The sequence below is a fragment of the Cornus florida genome, unplaced genomic scaffold (assembly GCF_030987335.1).
Source record: "Cornus florida cultivar Cherokee Brave unplaced genomic scaffold, ASM3098733v1 CherokeeBrave_3.0.0_Hap2_Chr06, whole genome shotgun sequence".
Classification (NCBI taxonomy): Eukaryota; Viridiplantae; Streptophyta; class Magnoliopsida; order Cornales; family Cornaceae; genus Cornus; species Cornus florida.
The window spans coordinates 4,529,429-4,554,891 of NW_026775576.1; the positions used below are offsets into that span (position 1 = coordinate 4,529,429).

Here is a 25,463-nt window from a genome sequence, read left to right on the forward strand (position 1 = left end):
TTCGGCTCATAGTGCCAGCTGCCATTTACTTTGCTTAGCCTTTTAAAGAGGAGTGCAATCTTTATAAATCTCAGAAACTTATACATTCGACTGTTTTCAATTTAAAATAAACAAAATTCAGTATTGAATCTCAACTTTTTATTGATAATACCTCTTCAGAGAAGTAGCATTCCAAGGCTTGTTAACCAGCCTTCCGGCCATGGTTTCTAAGGTATATGCCCCTTTTCCTATGGCCTCTGCAATTCTGTATGAGCTTTCCTATGGTGGCATCATCTTTTTGACTATCCCCACCTTCTTTTTCAGAACCAGGTCACCTGGCCTAAAGTCTCTGTGCTTTACTTTCCTGTTATGGCTGTTCACAAGCATCTGCTAGTAAGATGCGAGCCTTACCATTGCTGCGTCTCTTTTTTCTTCCAGCAAATCGAGGTTAAACCTTAGCATACTGTCATTATGCTCACGGTTCCATGCCAAGCTTCGAACAATCAGAACTAAGTGCTCGACTGGTATAACTGCCTCGGTTCCATACGCCTTCGTGAATGGGCTTTCTCCGATCGGTCGTCTAGGGGTCGTTCTGTAGGCCTATAGGACGTTCGGCAGTTCATCTAACCACCTTCCTTTCCTTTCCTCTAGTTTCTTCTTGATACAAGTAAAGATTGTTCTATTTGTAATTTCCGCTTGTCCATTGGCCTGTGGGTGACTTACTGCTGCTAGCTTTTGATTAATTCCATATTCCTCCAACAGCTCTCTTACTTGCTTACTGTCAAGATTGGTACCATTATCTATGACGATTGACCTCGGAACACCAAACCGGCAAATAATATTACTCCAAATGAATCGTCTCACATGAGTTTGAGTAACGCTCGGATATGGCTCTGCTTCCACCCACTTAGTCTAGTAGTCTGTACCAGTAACACATACTTGTTTGAGCTCTGGCAGTTGGTAGAGGACCAACTACATCCATCCCCCATTGTGCGAAAGGCCATGATATGACCATTACATGCAAGTCTTTAAGCGGTTGGTGAATCAGTGGTTCGAACCTTTGGCACTTATCGCACCTTCTGGACAATTCTTCCGAATCTCGTGACATGTTTGGCCAGAAGTACCCTTGAGCCATTGCTTTGTGTGCTAATGATCTCCCCCCTGAGTGGTTTCCACATACGCCTTCATGAATAGCTCGTAATATTTGCCGAGCCTCTGTGAGGGTAACACACTTTAAGTACGGTCCGGAAAAAGATCTTCTGTATAACTGGTTATACACTACGGTGTACTTTACAGCATTCGCTTTGATTTTCCTAGCCTCATCTCTTTGTTCAGGCAGAGTACCATCTCGGATGTAAGTTATGATCGGATCAATCCAACTTGGCTCATATGGAATAACATTCACTTGCCAAGTGTCCGAGCCTGAAGGTTCTTCGAAAATGGATGGTTGGTTTAATATTCCCACTGGAATCACCCTTGCCAATGTTTCTCCAGAACCCGAGGCACTACATGCTAGCCTGTCGGCATCTTCGTTATACTCCCTCGGAATTTGAATGAATTCAATTTTTTCAAAGTTCTTCGCCTCCCGCATAACAGCAGAACGATATGCTTCCATCGTTTCATCCTTGGTTTCATACTCACCCCTCACTTGCCGAATGATTAACTGTGAGTCACTGAAAACATTCAAATTCCTGACCTTAAGTTCTTTGGCAAGCTTTATTCCTGTCAGCAACGCTTCATACTCTGCCTCATTGTTCGTGGCTGCGAATTCAAGCCGAAGCGCTTGGCTTAAGGCTGTACCTTCTGGCGTCTATAGTTTGATTCCAATACCTGTACCCATCTGATTTGAGGATCCATCGACGAAGAGTTTCCATAAGCACTTACAAAGATCCTCCTCCACGTCCTCTAAATCACATTCTAGTAAAAAATCTGCCACCGCTTGCCCTTTGACTGTTGTTCTAGGTTCGTATGTGATATCAAATGAGCTTAACTCTATGGCCCACTTCGTCATTCTTCCGGAGAGATCTGGTTTGTGCAGGATTATTCTGATAGGGAAAGTGGTTAGAACGATAATAGGATGGGATTCAAAATAATGCCTGAGCTTTCTTTTCGCATGCACTAGCGAGAGTATCACCCGCTCTGCCTTTGAATAACGTCTTTCGGCCTCAGTCATTGTCTTACTAACATAGAACACTGGATATTGCTTCCCTTCTGCGTAGTGGATCAGAACGCCACTTGTCACAATGCTGGATACTCCAAGATACAAAAACAGCTTTTCGCCTGATTCTGGGGCTGACAGTACCGGAAGGTTCTACATATATTTTTTCAGAGCAGTTAACGCTAGGCGTTGTTCATTTCCCCAAACCCGCCTACCGTGGTTACGTATTGTGTCAAAAAATGGTTTGCATCGATCTGACAATTTGGAAATGAAACGGCTCAGTGCAGCAATCCGTCTCGTAAGTGTTTGCACTTCTTTGATTGTCGTCGGCTCGGCATTCTTAGTTAGAGCATCTGCTTGGGCAGGGCTTGCCTCGATGCCTCTGAGATTAACCACGTGCCCTAGGAATTGGCCTGAACTTACACCGAATGAGCACTTGGTCGAATTGAGCTTCATTCCATATCGCCGTAACACATCAAACACGTCTCGAAGATGCTGCACATGATCAGCTTTCTTCTTACTTTTGACCACCATATCATCAATGTAAGCCTCCATTGTCTTCCCTATTTGTTCCTTAAAAATCTTGCTAATAAGTCTTTGGTAAGTGTTTGCACGTGGTTTTCATCGATCTGACAATTTGGAAATGAAACGGCTCAGTGCAGCAATCCGTCTCGTAAGTGTTTGCACTTCTTTGATTGTCGTCGGCTCGGTATTCTTAGTTAGAGCATCTACTTGGGCAGGGCTTGCCTCGATGCCTCTGAGATTAACCACGTGCCCTAGGAATTGGCCTGAACTTACATCGAATGAGCACTTGGTCGAATTGAGCTTCATTCCATATCGCCGTAACACATCAAACACGTCTCGAAGATGCTGCACATGATCAGCTTTCTTCTTACTTTTGACCACCATATCATCAATGTAAGCCTCCATTGTCTTCCCTATTTGTTCCTTAAAAATCTTGCTAATAAGTCTTTGGTAAGTTGCCCCGACGTTCTTCAGTCCGAATGGCATAACTTTGTAGCAATACGTCCTGCGTTCGGTAACGAAAGAAGTTTTTTCTTCATCAGCGGTGTCCATGGAGATCTGATTATAACCTGAATAAGCATCTAAAAAGGTCAAGCGTTCATATCCAGTAGTTGCATCCACCATCTGATCAATCTTTGGCAGCGGGAAGCTATCCTTCGGACAAGCTTTGTTTAAATTGGTAAAATCAATGCATACGTGCCATTTCCCATTTTTCTTTTGCACAACGACCACATTTGATAGCCAGTCGAGGTAGTACACTTCTCTTACAAACCCTGCATTAAGCAGCTTATCAACCTCCTCGGCAATAATTCGGTTGCGCTCGGGGGCAAACTGTCACTGCTTCTGCTTTACAGGTTTTGCATTGGGGTTAACATTCAAGGAGTGACAGGATACCGAAGGATCGATCCCTGGCATGTCTAGGTGACTCCATGCGAACATATCTGCATTTTGAGACAAAAAATCAACTAATTCCTGCTTTTCCTCCTACTCTGGTTGTCCATTCCGATCGGAACTGATCGATCTGCACATCAAACAAGGGTTCTTCAGTCAAGCCTACTGGTTCCTCCTCTCTATTCTGCTTGGAGGGAGGCTCCTGTAATTGCTATCTTGGACTTATTGAACGAATGGGAGCTTTCCCCTTTCCTGCATGTTTCAGCGTTATAGAGTAATATTCTTTAGCTGTAACTTGGTCTCCATGAATGTCAATCACTTTGGTTCCGTCCGGTCCCAGGCTGCTCATTACCTGATGCAGAGTGGAAGGAACACCTTGAACTCTGTGGATCCACCCTCTGCCCATCAGAAGATTGTAAGAGGGATGAATTTCAACAACCACAAAGGTTTCCATTAAAACCCTCTCGACAGCACGTACCGCTACCTCCACCGTGCCGACGGGCTCCACTCGCTTTCCATCAAACCCTAATAGTGGATTCCCGGTGGATTTCAGCCGATCCTGTTTGATCTCGAGTCGATCGAATGTATCTCTTGGCATGATGTTCACACTACTTCCAGGGTTAATTAGAACTCTGCGCACCAAGCATTTGGCCACTGTCAAACTTATGACCAGCGGGTCCTCATGAGGGATCTGAACACGCAACAAGTCTATTGCGTCAAACTTTATCTGCGTTGATGCGCTCTGTTGGTGCAGAGTGTTTACACTGCCTATCCTTCTCTTCATCCGTGCCTGGCGAAGGCGTGTTCGAAGCAGTTCATCTGATTCCTCGGCAGGTTCTGGCGGACCGTGAATTGCATTAATTACTCGAACTGGTTGCGTGTTGTGAGAATTTGACTTCTGATTCTTCTTCACGTGCTCCATTGGTCGGTTCTGCTCCACCACTGGTCCTTGAATATAACTTGTGAACTCCCCTCTGGCTATCAGCATATCTACCTGTCTCCTTAGGTTCCTGCATTCGTAAGTCTGGTGGCCAAAATAAGAATAAAATGCATAGTGCTTAGACTGATCCCTCTGTTCGAGAGGTTGTCTGATTGGTAAAGGAGGTCAGAACTTATCTTTATTTTCTTGGTACAGTCTCGCTAGGGTAACTTTCAATGGAGTAACCAGCTCTTCCTCTCTGGGCCTCTTCTCAGATTTCCACTAGGAGCGTTGTGGCTGAACCTATTTTTGCCTGATCTTTGCTTCGGTCTTTTCTTCCGTGGATATAACGGATGTCTTCCGAGTGTTTGCCGCCTCTTCTTCTTCCAAGCGCACAAATCCATCGGCTCTTTCGTTAAGTTCATCCATAGTCCTCGGCGTGTTGACCACCAAGCTTGTGTGGAACGGGGTGCCACGGTTCATGGCCAGTATGAATGCTTGAACTGCCGTTGAAGGGTGACATTTAATAACCATGCTCTTGGTAAGGTTAAACCTGGTTAGGAAAGCCTGGAGACGCTCTTCAGCGTGTTGCTTCATTGTGAATAGGCTCGAAATATCTTTCGCTGGACGTTTGTTTCCATAGTATTGGCTTATGAACCGATCACACAGGCTTCGGAAACTATCCACTGAACCCTTCGGCAGGTTCTTGAACCAATTCAGAGCTGGTTCGGCCAGACTCGTAGGAAAGCACTTGCACATCAAAGAGTCATTCTCAGTTTTTAGAGCCATTTTCAGCTGGATGTGATACACATGATCGATCGGATCAGTCGTTCCGTCGAACAGAATGAAAACGGGCATAGAAAATTTCCTCGGACTCGGAGCATTCAGAATCTCATCGGTGAACGATGAATCAACTGTTCGAGCTGCTGAACGGAGTGCTTCATTTTCCCTCTGGAACCCCGCGGCTGCTCTCTGGTCTACTGATCTCCTCTTTAAGCTGTGATAGTCAAATGTCATCATGGAAGGCCGATAGGTCGAATCGAATGATCTGTCCTCAACAAAGTCTTTGCGCCATGGAAGCATAGCTTTCTGACGAATCAACTCTGTTGCTTCACCTCGGCTGAGCGTTTCTTGATGTGGATCAAAAGTCATTGCTTTGTTTCGCCTGATCTGCTCATGCCGTGGATCTATGTGAGTCGATCCTTCACGATCATCTATACGACGAAGATTTCGTGGCAAACTGTCTCGCCGGATTTCCTCGCGGTGAGGATCTACTAGATTGTTTCCAACCTCTTCACCGTGATGTGCTGCATCGGTACGTGCACCTTCTTCTCCTACCAGGAGTGGTCGTGGAATTACTGGAGCTTCTTGACGCTGCATTTCAGTCCTTAGATCCGCATTTTCTCTCCGAAGAGCTTCGATCATGTTCATCAACTCATCAAGTTTCACTTGCTGGACGTTCTCAGCTGTATTAGAGTTGTCACCCCCTATCACGATTCCGGATCGAAGCAAAGGCATGAATTACGAACTCCGAAACAGATCTAAGCGTTACCGATGCAAACTCCGTTAGATCTGGGCTTAACTTCACCGAATCGTGATCACTGTTTGCTAGATTTGGACTTTTCTAGCTTCAAACTCATCGGATCTGACTGCAACTAAGCAAATCACAATTGCGTCACTCCGAAGCAAATGCCTCAGATTCCACAATAAGCAAGAATTCTCTTTGAACAAACTACAATCTCACTGATCTGGATTCAACTTCCAGAAATCACACTGCGTATTGACAAACTCGATTGAACTAATATGGTACTGATCGGGCTCGAATTGATCTTCGTTCTCGGTTCCCACAGACGGCGCCAATTGAAGATACAAGATTTCATTTCCTCTCTCTTTTCCTATCTCTCTCTCTCTCTAGAATTCTTTCTCTTACTTTCCACCTGTAATGGTCTATTTCTAAGCCATTACCCTTTTTGCTATTAACCGATTACATTGGGCCTATATCCAAAAGCTCTCTTCCTTCTGGGCTCGATCTTCCAATGGGCTTGACCTTCCTCGGTGGATCCCCCAGGTTCGGCCCATTCCAAGGTGCTTTGGCATGGATCTTACTTCAATCATTCGACCCGATCCCGTTCCCGCGAACTATATCCGGTCCATGCCACTTGCCGCATCCTCACTCTCATACTACTAGATAGAAAATTTGATTTTGGTAGGGGTTTCTTTTTCGTGTTTTTCTAAAAAAATTCATTTGGTAGCTCCTTTTTGATCTCAGATGTGGACAGTTACTATAGCAGCTTTTTGCCCTCTTATCCAGTTTTGATCTAGGGACGTTTTGGGGAGATCGCAGTGAGTTTTTTTTGGTTTGCTTCCACGTTATCGGGTAGAAAACTCGATTTTAGGTGGGTTTCTTCTTTGTGTTTTTCCAGAAAAACTCGTCTCGACCTCCGTTTCAAGCCTCAATTCTGGAAACTCACATTTTTTTTTTTCCTTCTCTCTCTCTCTCTATCAGCATGTGCATGCCATTGGGCGCCGCATGGGGCGCCGGTGGGCTCGCGCATGGCCTTCGTCGGGCTGCCGCAATGTCTTAACTTCAAACCCTCGTTTCTTCCTCGTCCGGACTCCAAATCTAGTGAACTTTTTTTTGAACTCGACTATTTTTTCACTATCTTTCCAACGGTGTACTTAGTTGCACCCAGATCTTCCTAGATAATTATCAGTTTACCTTTTTTGCCTTAAGTGCTCGTTTTTCTTCGTCATGCCGTTTCTCCTTCGTCTAGACTCCGAATCATGCGATTCTTGAGTCCATCTTGAGTCTGGACTCCTTCCCAGCAGTGTACTTGGTGGCACCCGAGTTCATATTTTTAGAAAATTATCATTTTACCCCTGGGGGATTATTTGTCATATTTTTGATCTTTTACTTCCACATCAGTTCTCATTGAGTTCCACGACCTCATTGAAGGTCACTTTGACTTCTTAGAGTCTTATTTTCTGTTTTCGGATTCGTTATCTGGTCAATCTTCGGTTTATCACAGGACGCATTGGCTTGAAAAATCAGGGCCGTCACAGACCCCTCTATACATAATTAGTTATCGGATAAATAAAGCCATCAATTTGACTACGTAATTAATATATTTATTTTGGTACATTTGATTAATTAATATATTTATTTTGGTACATTTGATTATTTCCGGCTTGATCACAATAAAACATTTGTTTGACAAAAACAATAATTTAAATAAATAAATATATAATAAATCATTTTGTCTAAAAACACACGAAGGCCTTCGAATTTACTTTGTGATCAACCATAATCAATACAAAATAAATACAAGTAGCAATGATGCTAATATTGAAAATATAACCCTCTAACTATTAATTACATAATTACCCAAAGTGCCGGTTTAAGGATTCCGAAGATTCCGCCGAACAAATCAAAGTAATTACTAATTAATAAAAGAGTCTATACTTATCTCATACTTAAGAGTCAAATGCCATGACGGTGATAGGGAGCAATTGCATACGACTGCTCTCGCAATATATCTCAACCTAACGCGGATCCAGTTCAAGTCATTGTTAATAATGAGTCTATCCATAATTACTGACTATGAACTATTTATGATTACTATTATATTCATGTATTGATCGCCATTACATACATATATAAATATCTTTTGTAATCAAGTGGACACTATCAATTCCATAATGAATCGAAACATAATACATTGAATTCACCAATTGTATAGAGTATAAATATTTTAGGAACATATGTCATTTTAATCCAATTAGGAATTCGCTATGTCAGGGCATATAAATCCCAACACTGGATTCATCATATTATTGTCAAATACCAAACAAATAAGAACTCAGTAGTTAGACCATACCTTGTCAGAGATTTTCAAAAACCTAGCCAAATACATAGTGCATTATTTAATATGAGCAGTGATAGACAAACCAAACTGGAATACCGAAGAAGAAAGACGGTTGGAGGGCTGTGGGAGCCCACCAGTCTGGCATTTAGAGTTCGGCAAGGACAAATCACAATTCCTTGAAGAAGATTCCAAATTCATTGTCCATGTAAACTATGGTTGAGTAGGGGACTTGTATATGTGTGTCTATATATATAATGATCAAAAAGTAAGAGCACAACCCAAGGATAAGTTGGCAGTGGTAAACATTCTTCACATGAATGCTGGTACATGCATGTCCATTATTTTTTTCAGAAATCAGTGTTACTAAAGGCGCGGCCCGCACTAGAAGACACCCTCTATGACATGTATAATGAAAACTTTCCCAGGTGCTTTAAAATAGTAGACTTGGGTTGCTCTTCAAGTCCAAATACCATCTTGGTTATCTCTGAAACCATCGACATAATTCATGGTCTGTGCCAGCACAATAAATGCAAAGCACCTGAATTTCAAGTGTATCTAAATGATCTTCCACACAATGACTTCAACACCATTTTCAAATCGCTACCAATATTCCTTGAGAAGCTCAAGAAAGAGAAAGAAGAGAATTTCAGTCCATGTTTTGTATCAGGACCACCAGGTTCTTTCTATGGCAGGCTTTTCCCAAGCAGGAGCTTTGTTCATTCTTCTTGCAGTGTCCATTGGCTCTCCAAGGTTAGCATCTTCATTCAAAGAACAATACAAAGGAAAATCCTGCCCATAAGCATGCATTAATGTCAATTATGTTCTGTATAAATAATTATTGCCCTACCATGTAACTAAAAGACAGGTTCCTGAAAGACTGGATAATAACAAGGGCATATACATTGCAAATTAAGACGAGTCCTTCCCATGTGTTTGAAGCATACCTGACGCAATTTCAAAGCGATTTCTCAACATTTCTAAGCTTACGTTCAGAAGTAATACCCGGAGGGCGTATGGTTCTAACATTCATGGGAACTCCTGGCAGAATTACTTCTTGACATGGTGGCTGAGGTGTAGCTCATTTCCACTTAAAAAAAAAACACAAATAATCAGTGCTCATTATACCAAGAGTTGTAGTCTAGTGGTATTTTTTATTTATTTTTTCTTAGCAAAGAACTCCCACAATACTCTTGGAGAGACATGAGAATGATGGGATACCACTAGAACACACCTTGATGGTTTCTCGAAATGTCGAGGGTTCGAGTCCCGTTAGGGACAAATATGGGTGTGAGTTACTTGTTATGGTAAAAAAAAAAAAAAAAAATAGCAAAAAAAAAAAAAAAAAAAAAAAAAAAATTATCGTCACAATCTAATTATTTATTTGGTCTGTAATTAATACATTTGGTTTTAGGACCATCTTGAAGAAGCTGAAGTTGATTCATTCAATATGCCCTTTTATACACCCTACAAGGATGAAGTGACGGGTCTAATTCAGAAGGAAGGATCCTTTACTCTTGACAGACTAGAAGATTTTGAAGTCAATTGGGACGCCAGCGACAAAGATGGTGGCAAACATTTAGTTTTTGACAAACATAGGAGTGGGAAAAATGTGGCAAATTGTATAAGAGCTGTTATGGAGCCAATGTTGGCTAATCATTTCGGAGACACTGTCATTGACAAACTGTTTCCAAGGTTTGCACAACATGTGGCTGAGCATCTGCCCATGGAGAAAACAAAGTATTTCAACATAGTCATTTCGTTAACAAAGAAGTGACCATTCGCAAAGGGCAAATGTTGCAAATTACGATTCAAAAAGTTGCAATATTAACATTTTATTGAAGTTCTTTAGGCACAATTACAACAGGCATATGCTATGCCCCAATATGATATAAGATGATCGATGTATCAGTATTTAACAATATGTGTTACCAAATCTACGATACAAAAAAATAAAAATAAGAAATATATATATTTTAGCAGTACTTGATAGTTGATGAATACAAACTTTAAATAGTGTCAAAAACTAAGTCTACGACACCTATAGTTTATCTGAAAGGGCAGGTGATGAAGCCTGGCGTTTTCCAGTGTTTGCTTGTTGAAAAATGATCTGCCTTCGTTCTATGATGCAAAAATAAGCTATATATAATCATATTTCATTTCATGAATTTTGCTACCTCTATAAAGTCAAGTACTTGATACCCAAGTATCAGGTAGATAATTTATCCAGTCAAGGGAGAAATTTTGTAATCTGTCGTGTGCGTATGGATTTGAATTTGGATATGATTTGAACAAGGGCAAAGTTATGACTAGTTTAGTTCCTCACCATTGCTGCACATGACGTGGGGTTATAATGCTGTAGTAGGCCACTATGCCTAATTTAAACCCAAAATAACAACTAATTAGTTACCAACTTTCTTGTAATAATATGACATCTATGGTGCAATCAATGGATAATAAATTACAATTTCTAGAGTGACATCTATGGTGCAATGAAATTAGGGCACTGGGCCTTTTATCAGCTCCAAAATAAGAATCATACCTGAGTCAGCTATACAACATGATAAACAGCAGCATAGTTCCTAAAATTTAAAACAGCATTTGAAGAAAATGAGGTGAAGAAACAAGAACTTAGTAATTAAACCATACCTTGTTAAGATGTGTTGAATATTGTGGCTCAAGCATCACCCATGACATCATCATGCTTGGCCGCCAAGTTGTGTATTCACCAATCATTATACTTGGTCATCAAGAATTCTTGGACACCAAGTTTGAAGCAGTTTCAGTAAGCTTTCTTGATACCCCATTTTGGCTATAAATAGCCTTGATCTCCATAGTTCGAAGCATCCAAAAATTTGAGTGTTTACTTAATATCAAGCAAAGCAAAGTGTGTGGGAGTTTGGGTGTAATTTGGGTTTTGGATGTGAGCCACTTAACCTTATATCTCTTTATTTCTATAGTGAAATATTGTTTTGTCTTCTCCCCGTGGATGTAGTCACAGCTGAACTACGTAAATCTTTGTCTCGTTTGTGTGTGCGCTATTTTATTTTTTCTTGTCATTATTTTTTTCTCTTATTCTCATAAACTTTTATTTGATCCTTTTTTCGTAACATACTGGTATCAGAGCTCTGTTCGTGTATTGTGTACAGATACTGTTCACATATACTATTCGGATACTGTTCACAAATACGGTACTATTCACCGAGAAATTTTTTGGGGAGTTTTTTTTGAGATGTCGGCCAGATACGAAATTGAGAAATTTGATGGCAAGATTAGCTTCAGTCTTTGGCGTATCAAGATGCAGGCCCTGCTAACCCCGCAAGGTCCAAAGAAGGTGCTATTCGGAAAGGACAAGTAGTTAGAAACTATGTCCAATGAAGACAAAGATGAGGTCGATGAAAAGGCGCGTAGTGCAATTCTCCTGAATTTAGCCGATGAGGTGCTGCGTGAAGTTATTGATGAAGACACGACGGCAAAGTTGTGGCTGAAATTGGAGAGTTTGTACATCACGAAGTCTCTTACCAACAGACTTTACCTGAAACAGAGACTCTACACCCTTCGTATGAAGGAAGGTATGCCTTTTAAGGAATATGTTGATAATTTTAATTCTATTATTATGGATTTCCATTAGTATGGAGGATGTTAAATCCTCACTGAACTCTCAAGAGTTGAGAAAAAATGTGTCTGGAAATAATGGAGATGAACAGGCCGAGGGTTTAGTTGCGAGGGGAAGTAGTGAGAAAAACGGTTCTGGTAGTAGAAGCAAATCGAGATCTAAATCTAGGTCTCATAAAGATACTGAATGTTATTATTGTCACCAAAAAGGGCACATTAAGTGGAATTGTCCAAAATTGAAAAATAAAAGGAAAGATAAAAAGGAGTCTTAGGATAAATCCACTAGTAATTCTTCTGATATTGTTAGGGTTGCTGAGGAAAGTTCCTCGAATGTCGAAAATGTTCTTTCAGTTTCTGTCAATGATTATCACTCCAGTATTGAATGGGTTCTTGATTTTGGTTGTTGCTATCTATGTGTCCCAATAGGGACTGGTTTTCTACTTACCGTTCTGTTGATGGTGGTACTATTTTAATGGGGAACGACATTCCTTGTAAGACTGTTGGAATAGGCACAATCCAAATTAAGATGCATGATGCTATTTTAGAACTTTAACTGATGTTCGGCATGTTCCAGATTTGAAAAATAATTTAATTTCTCTTGGTACTCTTGATTCTAATGGTTACAAGTTTTCAGCTGAAGGTAGAGTTTTGAGAGTTTCTAAAAGTGCTCTTACTATGCTTAAGGGGAAAATAGAGAAAAGGCCTCTATTTTTTGGAGGGCAGTACTGTGACAGGCGCTGTTTTAGTATCTTCTTCAGTTGATCATGATTCAGAAACTACCCATCTATGGCATATACGTTTAGGGCATATGAGTGAGAGGGGTTTGACAGAATTGAGCAAACGAGGTTTTCTAGGTGGACAGAAGACGGGAAAGCTAGACTTTTGCGAGCATTGTGTCTTTGGTAAGCAGAAAAGACTCAAGTTCAGTACAGCTGTTCACAGGAGCAAGGGCACTGTTGATTACATTCATTCAGATCTTTGGGGTCCGTCCAGAGTTCCCTCTCTTGGTGGTTCTCGATATATGTTGACTTTCATTGATGACTTATCCAAGAAAGTTTAGATCTATATCTTGAAGCAAAAACATGAAGTGTTCCTTAAGTTTAACAAGTGGAAGACCATGATTGAAAAGCAGACCGGAAAGAAGATCAAGCATCTCAGAACAGATAATTGTTTAGAATTTTACTCAGGAGAGTTTGACGAGTTTGGCAGTAATGAAGGCATTGTCAGACACCATACAATTCGAAAGATTCCACAACAGAATTGTGTAGCAGAACGCATGAATAGAACTCTCTTGGAAAGAGCTTGTTGTATGATTTTCAATGCTGGGTTGTCCAAGGGATTTCGAGCTGAAGCAGTCGACACAGCTTGCTATTTGGTGAACAGGTCACCATCGATTGCTATTGACTGCAAAACACTTGAAGAGGTATGGTCTGGTACTCCTGCTGATTATTCTAATTTAAGAGTTTTTAGATGTCTTGCTTATGCTAATGTTAATGAAGGAAAACTTGAGCCTAGAGGCAAAAAATGTATTTTTATTGGCTATACATCCGAGGTGAAGGGATACATGTTGTGGTGTCCTGATCCTAAGTCACCTAAGTTTATTACCAGCAGAGATGTTACTTTTGATGAGTTTGCTTTACTTCACCCGAGAAAGGAGTCTTTTGTTATAGGTGAATCTCAAGGTGTTAAGCAGCAGGTGGAGTATGACTTTGAAGCTCCAGAGAAACAAGTCAACATTCCAGTTCAGCCTGATGTTGAAGAGGTGCAGGATGATCAAGTACCAGATGAGCAACAGTACAGTATTGCTACAAGGAGATAGAAAAGGCAGATTAAACCTCCTAAGAGGTATGCTTATGCAGATTTAATTGCTTATGCTTTGTCTGTGGCAAAAAATATTGAAGATAAAGAGCCTTCCACCTACTAAGAAGCTGTTACAGGAAATGAATCTGCCAAGTGGATGTTGCTATGAATGAGGAGATTGAATCTTTTCACAAGAATCAGACATGGGAGTTAGTGAAACCTCCTAAAGGCTAGAAGATTGTTGGGTGCAAATGGGTCTTCAGGAAAAGGGAAGGAACTCCAGGTGTTGAAGATGAAAGGTATAAAGCACGTTTGGTGCCAAAGGGTTATAGTTAGAGAGAAGGTGTGGATTTCAATGAAGTATTCTCACCAGTTGTGAAACACACCTCTATTCGCGTGTTACTTGCCATGGTTGCTCTATTTAACTTAGAGCTTGAGCAACTTCATGTCAAAAAAAGCTTTTCTACATGGTGAGCTTGAAGAAGAAATTTATATGCATCAGCCAGAGGGGTTCGTTGTTCAGGGAAAGGAAGACCACGTTTATTTGTTGAAGAAATCCTTGTATGGGTTGAAGCAATCTCCAAGGCAGTGGTACAAGAGGTACGACACTTTTATTGTTGGACATGGCTATTTGAGAAGTAGCTATGACAATTGTGTTTACTATCAAAAGCTCTCAGATGGTTCTTTTGTATACTTGTTGTTATATGTTGACGATATGCTTATTACTGCAAAAGACATGTCAGAAATCAATAAGTTAAAATCTCAGTTGAATACTGAATTTGAGATGAAAGATCTTGGTGCAATGAAGAAGATTTTGGGCATGGAAATTTAGAGGGATCGTCAAGTTGGCAGATTGAGTTTGTCACAGAAGAGTTATATTGCGAAAGTGCTTGAGCGGTTCAACATGCAGAATTCCAAGCCTGTGAGCACACCATTTACTGCTCATTTTCGTCTTTCTGCAGCTTTATCACCGCAGTCCGAAGAGGAAAAGGAGCACATGTCACGTGTTCCTTATGCTAGTGCAGTTGGTAGCTAGATGTATGCAATGGTTTGCACTCGCCCGGATATTTCACATGTAGTCAGTGTAGTTAGCAGATATATGGATAATCCAGGAAAAGAGCATTGGCTAGCTGTGAAGTGGATTCTTCGGTATTTGAAAGGTACTGCATATATTGGCTTAGTTTATCAGAAGAGCAGTGATGATTTTGGCAGTGTTGTTGGTTTTGTGGACTCTGACTATGCTGGTGATTTAGACAGAAGAAGATCTCCAACAAGATACGTCTTTACTCTCTCAGGTTGTGCAGTTAGTTGGAAAGCAACTTTGCAATCCACAGCTGCTCTCTCTACTACAGAAGCAGAATATATGGCGGCCACTGAAACAGTGTAGGAAGCCATTTAGTTGAGAGGTTTGGTTGGTGTTTTGTGTTTGCAGTAGAGCTCAACTGTTATTTATTGTGACAGTCAGAGTGCGGTATATTTGACCAAAAATCAAATGTATCACGAGAGAACTGATTGCGGTTGTGTCGCTGCACCATAATAAAGCTTGAGAGTGTGTGGATTCTAAGGTGAGGGCCAAGAGTTTTACATTTATAAAAGCCACTACTACTTTAAAAATATAGCTAGGGCGAGTAGGGATCGTCCCAAGGGATTGTGAGGATCGAGCAAGGTCGTGGAATCGCTATTAGGGCTAGTAGGTCAAGTGATCAAACAATTGGTTGGTTGGTTGATTAGATAACAACTAAATTAAACTAAGTGATAACAAAAGAATACAATTAAGAGTAAGTAAGAGAGAGAGAGAGATCTTGGGGTTTAAGAGATCACCACCAAGCAATGCATTTCTATATCATTGACAAGTGATTAATGAGGGCAAATGGTGTGTTGCAATATTGGTGTGTGTGTTTGGTTGATTCAACAAGCAAGGATGACTAGTTAAGCATGTATTGTCTAAAAATCATGTGGAAGGCATAATATATCTAAGCAATGAAGTATATATTGTCTAAACAACATGTGAAAGGCACAATAGATCAAAACAAGTCATTAATCATTTCATTAAGCTCACAATCCAAATACAACACAAGGATAGAGACATATGCTACTTGTATTCAAAAGCTTGGATCATCAAACAACAAGCATAGATTGTCCTCCCATTTAACACTACATTACAACTACACTACTAGCATGAAAATAAACTAGGGGAGAGGTACAATCCATCAAGGAATAAGTATGAACCAGCAAGAGAATCACAAGAGCATTCCTTTAAGCACTATGTTTTGACAATCTCTAAATCTATAGCATCAATACAAATAGACATGCATCAATAACACAAAATCTAGAGACAAGCATATGAACATCTATTCTAGCATACATAGACATATGGATAGAATGAAATGATCAATTGGAAGCATTAAACCACATAAATCATTGAATAAACAAGATTTATATATATCAAAGTGTCAAAACATTAATTACAACACTAATCCCTCAATAATACACAAGATTAAGATATAGAAAGCATGTTTGGGGCTAACTCTAGCCCCAAGAGGATGTCTAGCCACTCATAGTGATGTTGTTCCAACCCTCAAGGGCTAATTCCATGGAAGAGATTTGCTCCTTGGTTGATGAAGAGTCTCCAATGGTGTTTCTAACCTCCTCCTCCTCTAAGCTTACTCTCCAAGAGATGATATGAAAATGATATTGGTTCCCTAGAGAATTAACCCTAGAATTCTATTAGCTCCCTTTGTAAAAAGCAATCCTTATCCTTATATAGGTAGGTCAAAATGACACCCAAAATGAGCTGGGGTCGTGCACACAATATTCTCTAATGATTGGATGAAGGACAACTTTCAATGAGATGGAAATTTAACTTTTTCGCACTAGAGGAAGTTTAATCGATCGAACCTTGGACTTGGATCGATCGAACTGGCTGAGATCCATCGAACTTAGGCTGGATCAATCCAATTGGCTGAGCTTTTTGGGAAAAGACAAATCTGAGATATTTTGGGAGAAATTTTTGGGAAAAGGACAAAAGTGGTTAGTGGGTGGTATAGCTGTGGATAGGATCAATTATATGAATAAGGACAAAAGTGTTCGATCGATCGAAGGGTGATGTTGGATTGATCGAACTTTTGGACTTTATGCTTTTGGGTCAAGGCTTGGATCTATCTTGAAGTACTGAGATCGATTATTGTTCGATCGATCGAACCTTGAACTTAGATCGATCGAACTTTGCTACTTGTCACCTTTAGCTTCATTTGCTTCCTTCTTTCTCCACTTTGCTCCTTTCTTTATTTAATCCCAGAATTGCTTTAATTAAGCTCTTATTTGGCTGAGTTAGCTTATTTTCGGGATAAGTGCCTGAAAATGGAAATAATACGAAATCAATCTAAAATGATAAAGTAAGATAAATAAAGATACTAGAATGCCTAAGCTTATGGGGTTTAAATACGCTCTTTTCAGCGCTCATCACACCCCTAAACTTAAATATTGCTAGTCCCTAGTAATGAAATAGAAAGTAAAGGAATGAAATGAACAACTATATAATTATGAACTAGAAAACAATAAATAGATAACGCCACTTTCGTAGGGAGCACGATTGCACTTAGCATATGCAACAAGCCTTTTAAACCCCTAGGTTACCCCTAGTGGACGAGTGAAGTCTCGTGAGGGTTTCCAGAAATGGTACCCATAAACATTAAGCTCATTCTTTCAAAAGAGGCACCAATATTGCAAACAAGCATTGGGAGAAAACTACCTCAAGTGTGCAATTTTTCAAACATTTCTGAGAAATCTCCTAAAATCTCAATATCAAGCAAACAAACATGGTCCTCCACACATCAAGAAAATGATTATGCAAATCAAAACAACTCTAGAATCCTTTTTGAGTGGACCGGCATCAAATATGTTGCTATCTTAGCCAACTAAAGAATTAATCACATCCTTACCCTCAAACTAGCACACAAATCTAGTACCGATCATCAAGACAAAAAGTGGACCTTTTATTAAAGCTTTATTGTTCTAGGTGCGCTTATTCTTTTCACTCGATTTATTTATTTATTTATTGAGGATCAAAGATGGAAGCATAGTGCAATGTGTTGATCTCTTAAGCTTTCTAGTGATTTATGAGATCGAGCGTTAGGTCAATGACTCCCAAACTAGACGACTTTAGGGCATTAGGCATTCAAATGTCCCTACGGACTTATAAGCTCAAATCAACTAGGCTACAAATCAAGACAACCTCCATCTAATCATTTCCCACTTCCCACCTTTTGGGAGAAGTCCTCACTTTTTATTGCTTTTGCTTTTTTATTTTTTATTTTATTTTTTTATATTTTGAATTCAATTATTAACCTGCCTCCACCTTTTGGCGCAAGAAGTTTAATGCTTGATGAGGCTAGAATCCCAGCTACTTAGTGAAAAGGGGTTGTTATCCACCTTTATCAAGAATGAAAGCTTTCAATGCACTACTAGCTCAATTGGGATATAACCAATTCAATAATTAACAAAGCATGTGCCCCACAAATGAATGGTAGTGTGCGCCGGTGCTAGTGTAGAATCATAGAATGAATCTCAAAACAATCATAAAATCAAGATGATGTGGACCACAAGTGCAAGCAAGATATCAATCTTTCGAAAAATTTACTCCTAAATGGCATCCACAAGGCATACAAGGAGTATTGGACTCTCAAGTCAAGCAATTTTTAAATTTTAAGCAATATAGTCCTCAAAAGATCAAAATCATAGCTAAATATGGACCAATCATAGAAATATCCCTCAAATACACAAGTCATGCTCAAAATTTTGAATTTAAAACTAACACTGCAAAACACCATTCCCCCCAAACTTAAATGGCACAATGTCCTCAATGTGCAAGAGAACAAAGGAAAGAGTATACTAGTGCAATTAAGCAAGAATGATCGGGACTGAAGTATCCGAAGTGGGTGGCATGGCCCCCCCAAACTTGGGATGAACTGTGGTCCTGAAAATTGGCATTTGGATAAACTCATCAGATAACAAAATGGGATAATCAGTGCACAGTGGACATACAAGTGTAAATGGGATAAACAGATAAATAAATGAGAGAGGTATAAGGGTGGTCCTGAAAATTGGATAGCACTCTCTCACTGAAGTCACAGTGATATACCTGATGGAGTCAAACATACAGATATGAGAATATAATCATATGACATCCACAATAAAAACAGATATATATAAAACAGATAAAGTATAGGTAAAATAAAAATATCAAAGTCGACAGACCGGCTGTAAAAATAATAATGTACAGTGACAAAAGTAAAGTATCAATAGGAGAGAGGGATCATGAGATAGAAGGAACTGGGACTCAGGAGGATAAGGTAGGACGGGCAGGTCGGGCTCCGCGGATATCTCTGGATAGATCTCAGAACATGGTCGTGACATCCATGTGGAAGGCAACAAAATTAGCTCTGTGGGCTGTGAGATCAGCTCGGATGGCAACAACAGCATCCTCAAGCGTTTGCAGACGTACTCCAAAGTCGGGGGTCAGATTTGAAGCCTTAAGCATAGATGAATCAGAAGAAAGCTCCTGAGTCTGCTCCTGCTCATGAATAGGCGACCTGGCTGGAGAGTACTGCTCTGTGTCATCTGCAGGGCGCTCAAAGTCAATATCTATATGATCTGTAGCTGGATGGACTGGTGCGTCGTCTGTTGCGGGCCCTGCTGCTGGTACCGGTGCCTCTACCTAGGCCTATGCCTGTGCCTGTGCCTCCTCCTCTAACTCTACTACAGCCACTACTGCGTGGTCCTGCAGGCGAGTAATGATGGATCGGTAGCTCTTGTCCCAATCCTTCTTCAGGAAGTGACATGAACCTCTCTTGGGGTGCTCCCGAGGGTAAATAGGGTAGCGCTGGTCTATGAGAATCTGGGTGATGAGGTGGCTGAATGGAAGAGACTTAGCCCATCCGGACGTCTCCTTGCTGATGTACTTGTCATATAGCTTCCTCATCATGCTCCAGATGAGTGCGGGAATGGACACCCAGTGCCAGATGTAAAAGGCGTAGAGGGTTGTCAGATAATCGTCCCTCCTCTGAATCTTGTGCCCGGTCATGTATATGTTCCGATAGAGAACGGAATCGGTGAACCATAGGTCGTCGGGAAGGAATGTTCGGGTGGCGAAGGTTTCGCCACTGGCTTGGTGACCTGTAAGAAAAACTACTATGTCGGCATATGAAGGCCTGTATAGCCTCGGATATGTGTCCTGAAGCTTCGGAGGACAGCGGTGTGGACAGCGGCAAGAGCGGGCTAGAGAGTCCACTGTGATGGTGATCGGATGGCCATCGACAGAAGTGACCAGCTCGGCTGTGGTACGCGGGGATGGCCGGAGGTTCTGGTAGAACAACCGTACTAGCCGCGGGTAGACCGGCTCTGTGATGGGGGCAAGAATAGCGGCCAGGCCCCTCTGAATGACATCATGGTAGGCGGATCGGGTCAGCACCGATCTAGAGAAGAAGGCCATGTCGAACACTAACTCATGGTCGATCGTCATATGCGCATATCGAGGCGTGGGCCTATCACGCTCTAGATGAGCTGGCTGAGTTGGTATAGGTGAATGCTTAGCTCCAGTATGCGATGGAGTTGGTGATGGAGTGAATGCAGGATAAGCTGCAGAGGTGGATGGTATATGGTCATCCTCAGCCTCATGAGATGGTGACTGAGGTTAGGTAGCCTGTGCTGGCTCTTCCTGTGCATAAGAGGGCTCTGCTAGCTCCTCTGTCTGTGGCCTAATATGTCGGTGGGGCCCGTGTTGCCTGTTGGCAACGGTCTTCCTCTTAACCATGGCCTGCAAAAAGAAAAAGAAAAACTTGCAATAGGAGTTAGTGCTAAAATAAGAAATTTTAAGTATGATATAAAAACATGTATGTCAAGTAAAATAGACAAAACAAATATGACATGAATCTATGCAAACGGCAGGATATGAAATATGCTAAACAATGTGAGTATGAAATGCATCCAATGTGGAATATCACAGGCATTGGGCATATATGAGATAGCATGATCATAAGATATGATGAATGAAGTGTGTGTGTGAGATTTGTGAAGTTCGATCAATCATAAAAGGAAGTGAGATCGATCACAAAAGTTGGATCGATTGAAAATAAGTGAGATCGATTTCACAACTTCGATCGATCGGTGACATGAGTTTAATCGATCTCTCAAGATTGATTTGAGATACAAGTTCGATCGATTGAACTGTGCGACGATGAAAACTCAAAGGTCACAGATCTGTGACTTTGGACGCATGGGGCCCACACGAACGTGTTCGTGGGCCCATCACTATAACAAATCAATCAATTCCATCACCCAATCATGGCCCATCCTCCCAAATCGAATCAAATCATCAAAAATATATACACATATATACACAAATGCTTCAAGATTCAACAATGGAGGATTTGTCATGTATATAGCATGTATTCAACATATAAAGCATGTATGCACAAGAGTGAAGCTTAAATCATGAGGGACATTCTCGGATCTTACCTTAAACGATGAGAGAAGTGGAGATGTGGAAGAATGAAGATGAATCCGAGAAGGGAGAGAGAGATTGATGCTTAGATGCTCACCGGAAAGTTTACCGGAGGTGGGAGAGGTGATGGCACAATGGCGACGATGAAGGGGGGTTAGGGTTTGTAGAGAGGGTGAGATCGATCTAAGGTATCGATCTAGAAAACCCTCGATTCTATTTTTAAAAACATTCCCGACAGAGTTCGATCGACCGAACTTTAATTGAGATCGATCGAACTTTGATGAACTCTCTTCAAAGTATTTTTGGATTTTTGAAATTTTTGAAAATTGCAAAATTAAAATTGAAAATTGGAATTAAAAATTAGAAAAAAAGTAAAATAAAATAGAATAAAATATTTTTGGTTTTTTTTTTTTTTTATAAATTAAATAAACAATAATAATTAAAAGCTAAATAAATTAAAATATTTTTGAATTTTTGAAAACTTTTTGAAAAATAAAATAAAATGAAATGAAAATAAAATAAAAGTGAAAATATTTTTGGATTTTTGAAAATTTGAAAAGTCAAAATAATGAAATGAAGAACTGAGATTGATCGAAACAAGAGTTCGATCGATCAGACAGAGAGTAAAAATATGCAGGTTTTTGGCTCAGAAAATTGGCTAAGTGTTGGAACTTGAAGATTGATCGAACTTGGAAATTGGATCAATCGAAGAACTTCAGATCGATCTTGGAATGTTTCGATCGATCATACAGAGAAGTGAAATATGTAGGTTGATGCAGGCTCAAAATTTTTCTAAGTGTTGAATCATGAGATCGATCGAACTTAGAAGTTAGATCGATCGAAGGTCTCCTGATCGATCTAGGAATTGGTTCGAACAATGGGACAGAGAGGTGATTTGGATGCAGGTTTCTACAGGTCAAATTTTTTTCTAAGTGTTGGATGCAGAATGGAGTTTGATCGATCAAACTCAGGTTTGAGATCGATCGAACTATGCAGAATGCTCAATAATGACATGAAAGCTTATGCAATCTTTACCAAAGTTCCTTTCAATGCATATAAGAACCAAAAACAAGTATCTAGACTTCGCAAGAAATGAAATGAAAGATAGAAATGGGGGAGGAATAGGGTTTTGACACCCTACGAAATGTCTTTGCTAGTCTTTAACGTCTCTAGCAAGACATTGGGCTCTTTTAGCCCGGATTAAAGATCTTATAATGCATCCCCTCCTTATTGGGGTGATAGATGCTTTGAACTCCACCCAACAAATGGTTCTTTGAAGAACTTGTTGGATTAAGCTCAAAAGAAACCTTTGGTCCCTTGTCTATGCAATCACAACCTTTGGGCTTCCATGCCCTTTCAAAGCAAGAATTTGAAACAAGATTTTTAGAATGCAAGGTTGAAGATGATCCTTTGGAAGTTTTGGTTTTACACAAAAGCTCATTTCCTTGACACTAAAGATCATGACATTTATTCCTCTCCTTCATATTTGTCAAATGAATTGGGTGTGGGATTAAAGATATTCAACTTCAGCTTCATGTGGCCAAATGAGATTTTCGTTATCCCAGTCCTACAATTGATGTTGGCATTAGCGGTTGCTAAGAAAGGACGGTCAATGATAACGGGAATTTAGCTCTTAGGATTGGGGACCGGTTCTGTGTCAATGACAACGAAATCAACCGGGAAGAAGAATTTATCAATCTTAATCAAAACATCCTCAATTATACCTCTAGGCTTCTTAATGGATTGGTTGGCAAGTTGCAAAACTACCGACGTCGGTTTCTATTCACTTAGGCCCAATTTGACATAAACTGAGTATGGAAGAAGGTTAATGCTTGCTCCTAAGTCAAGAAGCGCCCGATTAATGATATGATCACCAATAATGCATGATGTAGTGGGTGAACCGGGGTCCTTAAACTTTGGAAGAGTGTTATATAGTAAAATTGAGCTTACTTGCTCGGTCAAAACCACTTTCCTTGGTGCTTGGCTCTTGTTCTTCCGCTTTTGGGTGCACAAGTTTTTCAAGAATTTGGCATAAGCCGGAATTTGCTTTATTGCATCCAATAGTGGAAGATTAACTTTCACTTGCCTAAACATTTCCATGATTTCATTGGTTTTTGCCTTTTGCTTGTCTTTTGAAATGGATCCTTTTAAGGCATTCGGAAATGGAACTTTTGGTTCAAACACTTTTTCAAAATTTTCTTTTGAACTCTTTTCAACACAAGAAGTTTTCAAATCATTTTTTAACAAAATCTTTTCAACATCATTTTTCAAAACTTCTTTTTCAAACACATCTTTCAAGACTTTATCATTTACAAGATCATGTATATGCAATGAAGGAGGAATAGGATATAAAATGGGACGGGTGACAACTTGAGGTTGCACCGGTTCACTCTCTTCATTGGACATTCCAACTTGATTGTCCACAATCCTACCACTCCGCAAGGTAGTCACTGCATTAACATGTTCAATGGTGTGGCCTTCCGATGAGGAATGGGTTTCTATGACACATTGTAGCTTTGGTGGGGCATTAATAGGCATCTTTCCCTTCTCTCGTGCATTGAGAGTGCTTGCTATTTGCCCTACTTGGGTTTCTAGCTTCGCAATAGATTGAGAGTAAGAATGAAGCAATTGAGTGTTAGCCTCTAAAGTGCCCAAAGCATTCAAAACTTTTTCTTTAAAGGTGGGACTTCTAGTATTTCCTTGGGAATAAGATTGGTTGAGAAAATGAGAATTAGCAAATTGATTTCCTTGTAATTGATAAGGTCTATAACCTTGGGATCCTTGGTTTTGAAGTGGATGTGGAATGTACTTCCCTTGAAAACCGCCTTGGGAAGGGTTTGAGCCCTCTCCTTGGTTTTTCCAAGAGAAATTCGGATGATTCCTTCAACTTGGATTATAGTGAGTACCATAAGGATTGTTCCCCTGGTTCACAAAAGCTACATTGACTTGTTCATTAGGTTCATTTTGCACTTGTCCGTGAGGACAATGAGGAGTAGAATGAAGAACACTAGAACAAGTCATACATGTTTCATTTGATGCACGATAAGAATCGTTAGGGAAGGAAGATACTTGGTTTGCCGAGTTTTGGTTAATCAAAAATTGATCAAACCTTTGAGATAAAGAGTTCATTTCAATGGCTATTTCATTTGAATTGTCGACTTGATGTAAGCCAACACTCTTCCTACCTTGTGAATTTCTACCATTCTTGGATGATAGTGTTCTATGCAAAGAATTTTCACTCATGCTCTCAAAAAGACGCCACACGTCATCCTCATGCCTATCGATGTATGAGCCACCCATGGAAGCATCAACCATACCCTTATAGTTGTCCGGTAAGCTCTCAAAGAAATATTGAAGTAATTGCCATTTGGGCATGTCATGATGTGGACACTTCCTAAGCAGTTCATTGAAGCATTCCCATGCCTCATGAAACATTTCTCCATGCCCATGTGAAAATTCTCGAATTGAGGTTCTCATGGCATTGGTCTTAGAAACCGGATAGTACTTCTTCAAGAACTCTTGTTGCATTTCTGCCCAAGAAGTGAATGAAAAAGGCCTAAGATTGTTAAACCAATACTTTACCTTGTCTTTTAAGGTGAATGGAAAAAGTTTGAGTCTTAAAACCTCTTTCGGCATGTCCGTATATTTTATGGTGGAACATACTTCAAGAAACTCATCCAAATGCTTGTAAGGTTATTCACTTGGAAGTCCATGATAATTAGGAAGCATTTGAATGGTTTGTGGCTTAATTTCATAATGATGTGCTCTAAATGGAGGCAATTAGATGCATGTAGGTGCATTATACTCATTAGGCACATAATGGTCTCTTAAAGCAAGAGGTGGATTAGCTACTTGAGGTGCAACATGAACACCTTGGTTTTGAATTCCTTAATTGATGATGGGAGGTTATGGAGCATACATTGGCCTTGGCATTCCATATGGAACTTGGCCTTGTTGTTGTGGTGGTTGGTGAATGAATGGCCTAGGCATGCCTAATGGTACTTGTATGTTCTCATTGTGCACATTGGGATGAAGGATACCTTGTTGGTCTATATGACCAAGGTCCTTAACATGATCATTATTATAGTCATCCATTGATAGATTGGTCCTATTTGAACTTCCTTTTCCCCTAGGATTTCTAATGATGGATTCAAGATGCAAATCAAGAGGGACAAGAGTTGGTCTCAATGAACGACGTCCATGCATGCATAA

General features: G+C 40.2%; 1 protein-coding gene and 2 pseudogenes across 1 annotated transcript; 2 read left to right on the forward strand and 1 right to left on the reverse strand.

The window, feature by feature from the left end:
• Positions 1 to 886: 886 nt before the first annotated feature.
• Positions 887 to 2,692, reverse strand: LOC132313803 (uncharacterized). The gene is made up of 4 exons (XM_059812747.1): positions 2,450 to 2,692; positions 2,114 to 2,290; positions 1,621 to 1,789; positions 887 to 1,194 (listed from the first exon to the last, which is right to left on the reverse strand). Exons 1-4 carry the CDS (start codon positions 2,690 to 2,692, stop codon positions 887 to 889), a joined length of 897 nt encoding a protein of 298 aa, XP_059668730.1.
• Positions 2,693 to 8,665: 5,973 nt separating this feature from the next.
• Positions 8,666 to 10,112, forward strand: LOC132313804 (probable methyltransferase TCM_000331; annotated as a pseudogene).
• Positions 10,113 to 24,624: 14,512 nt separating this feature from the next.
• LOC132315293 (small nucleolar RNA R71) lies at positions 24,625 to 24,723 on the forward strand (annotated as a pseudogene).
• The last annotated feature ends 740 nt before the right edge of the window (positions 24,724 to 25,463 follow it).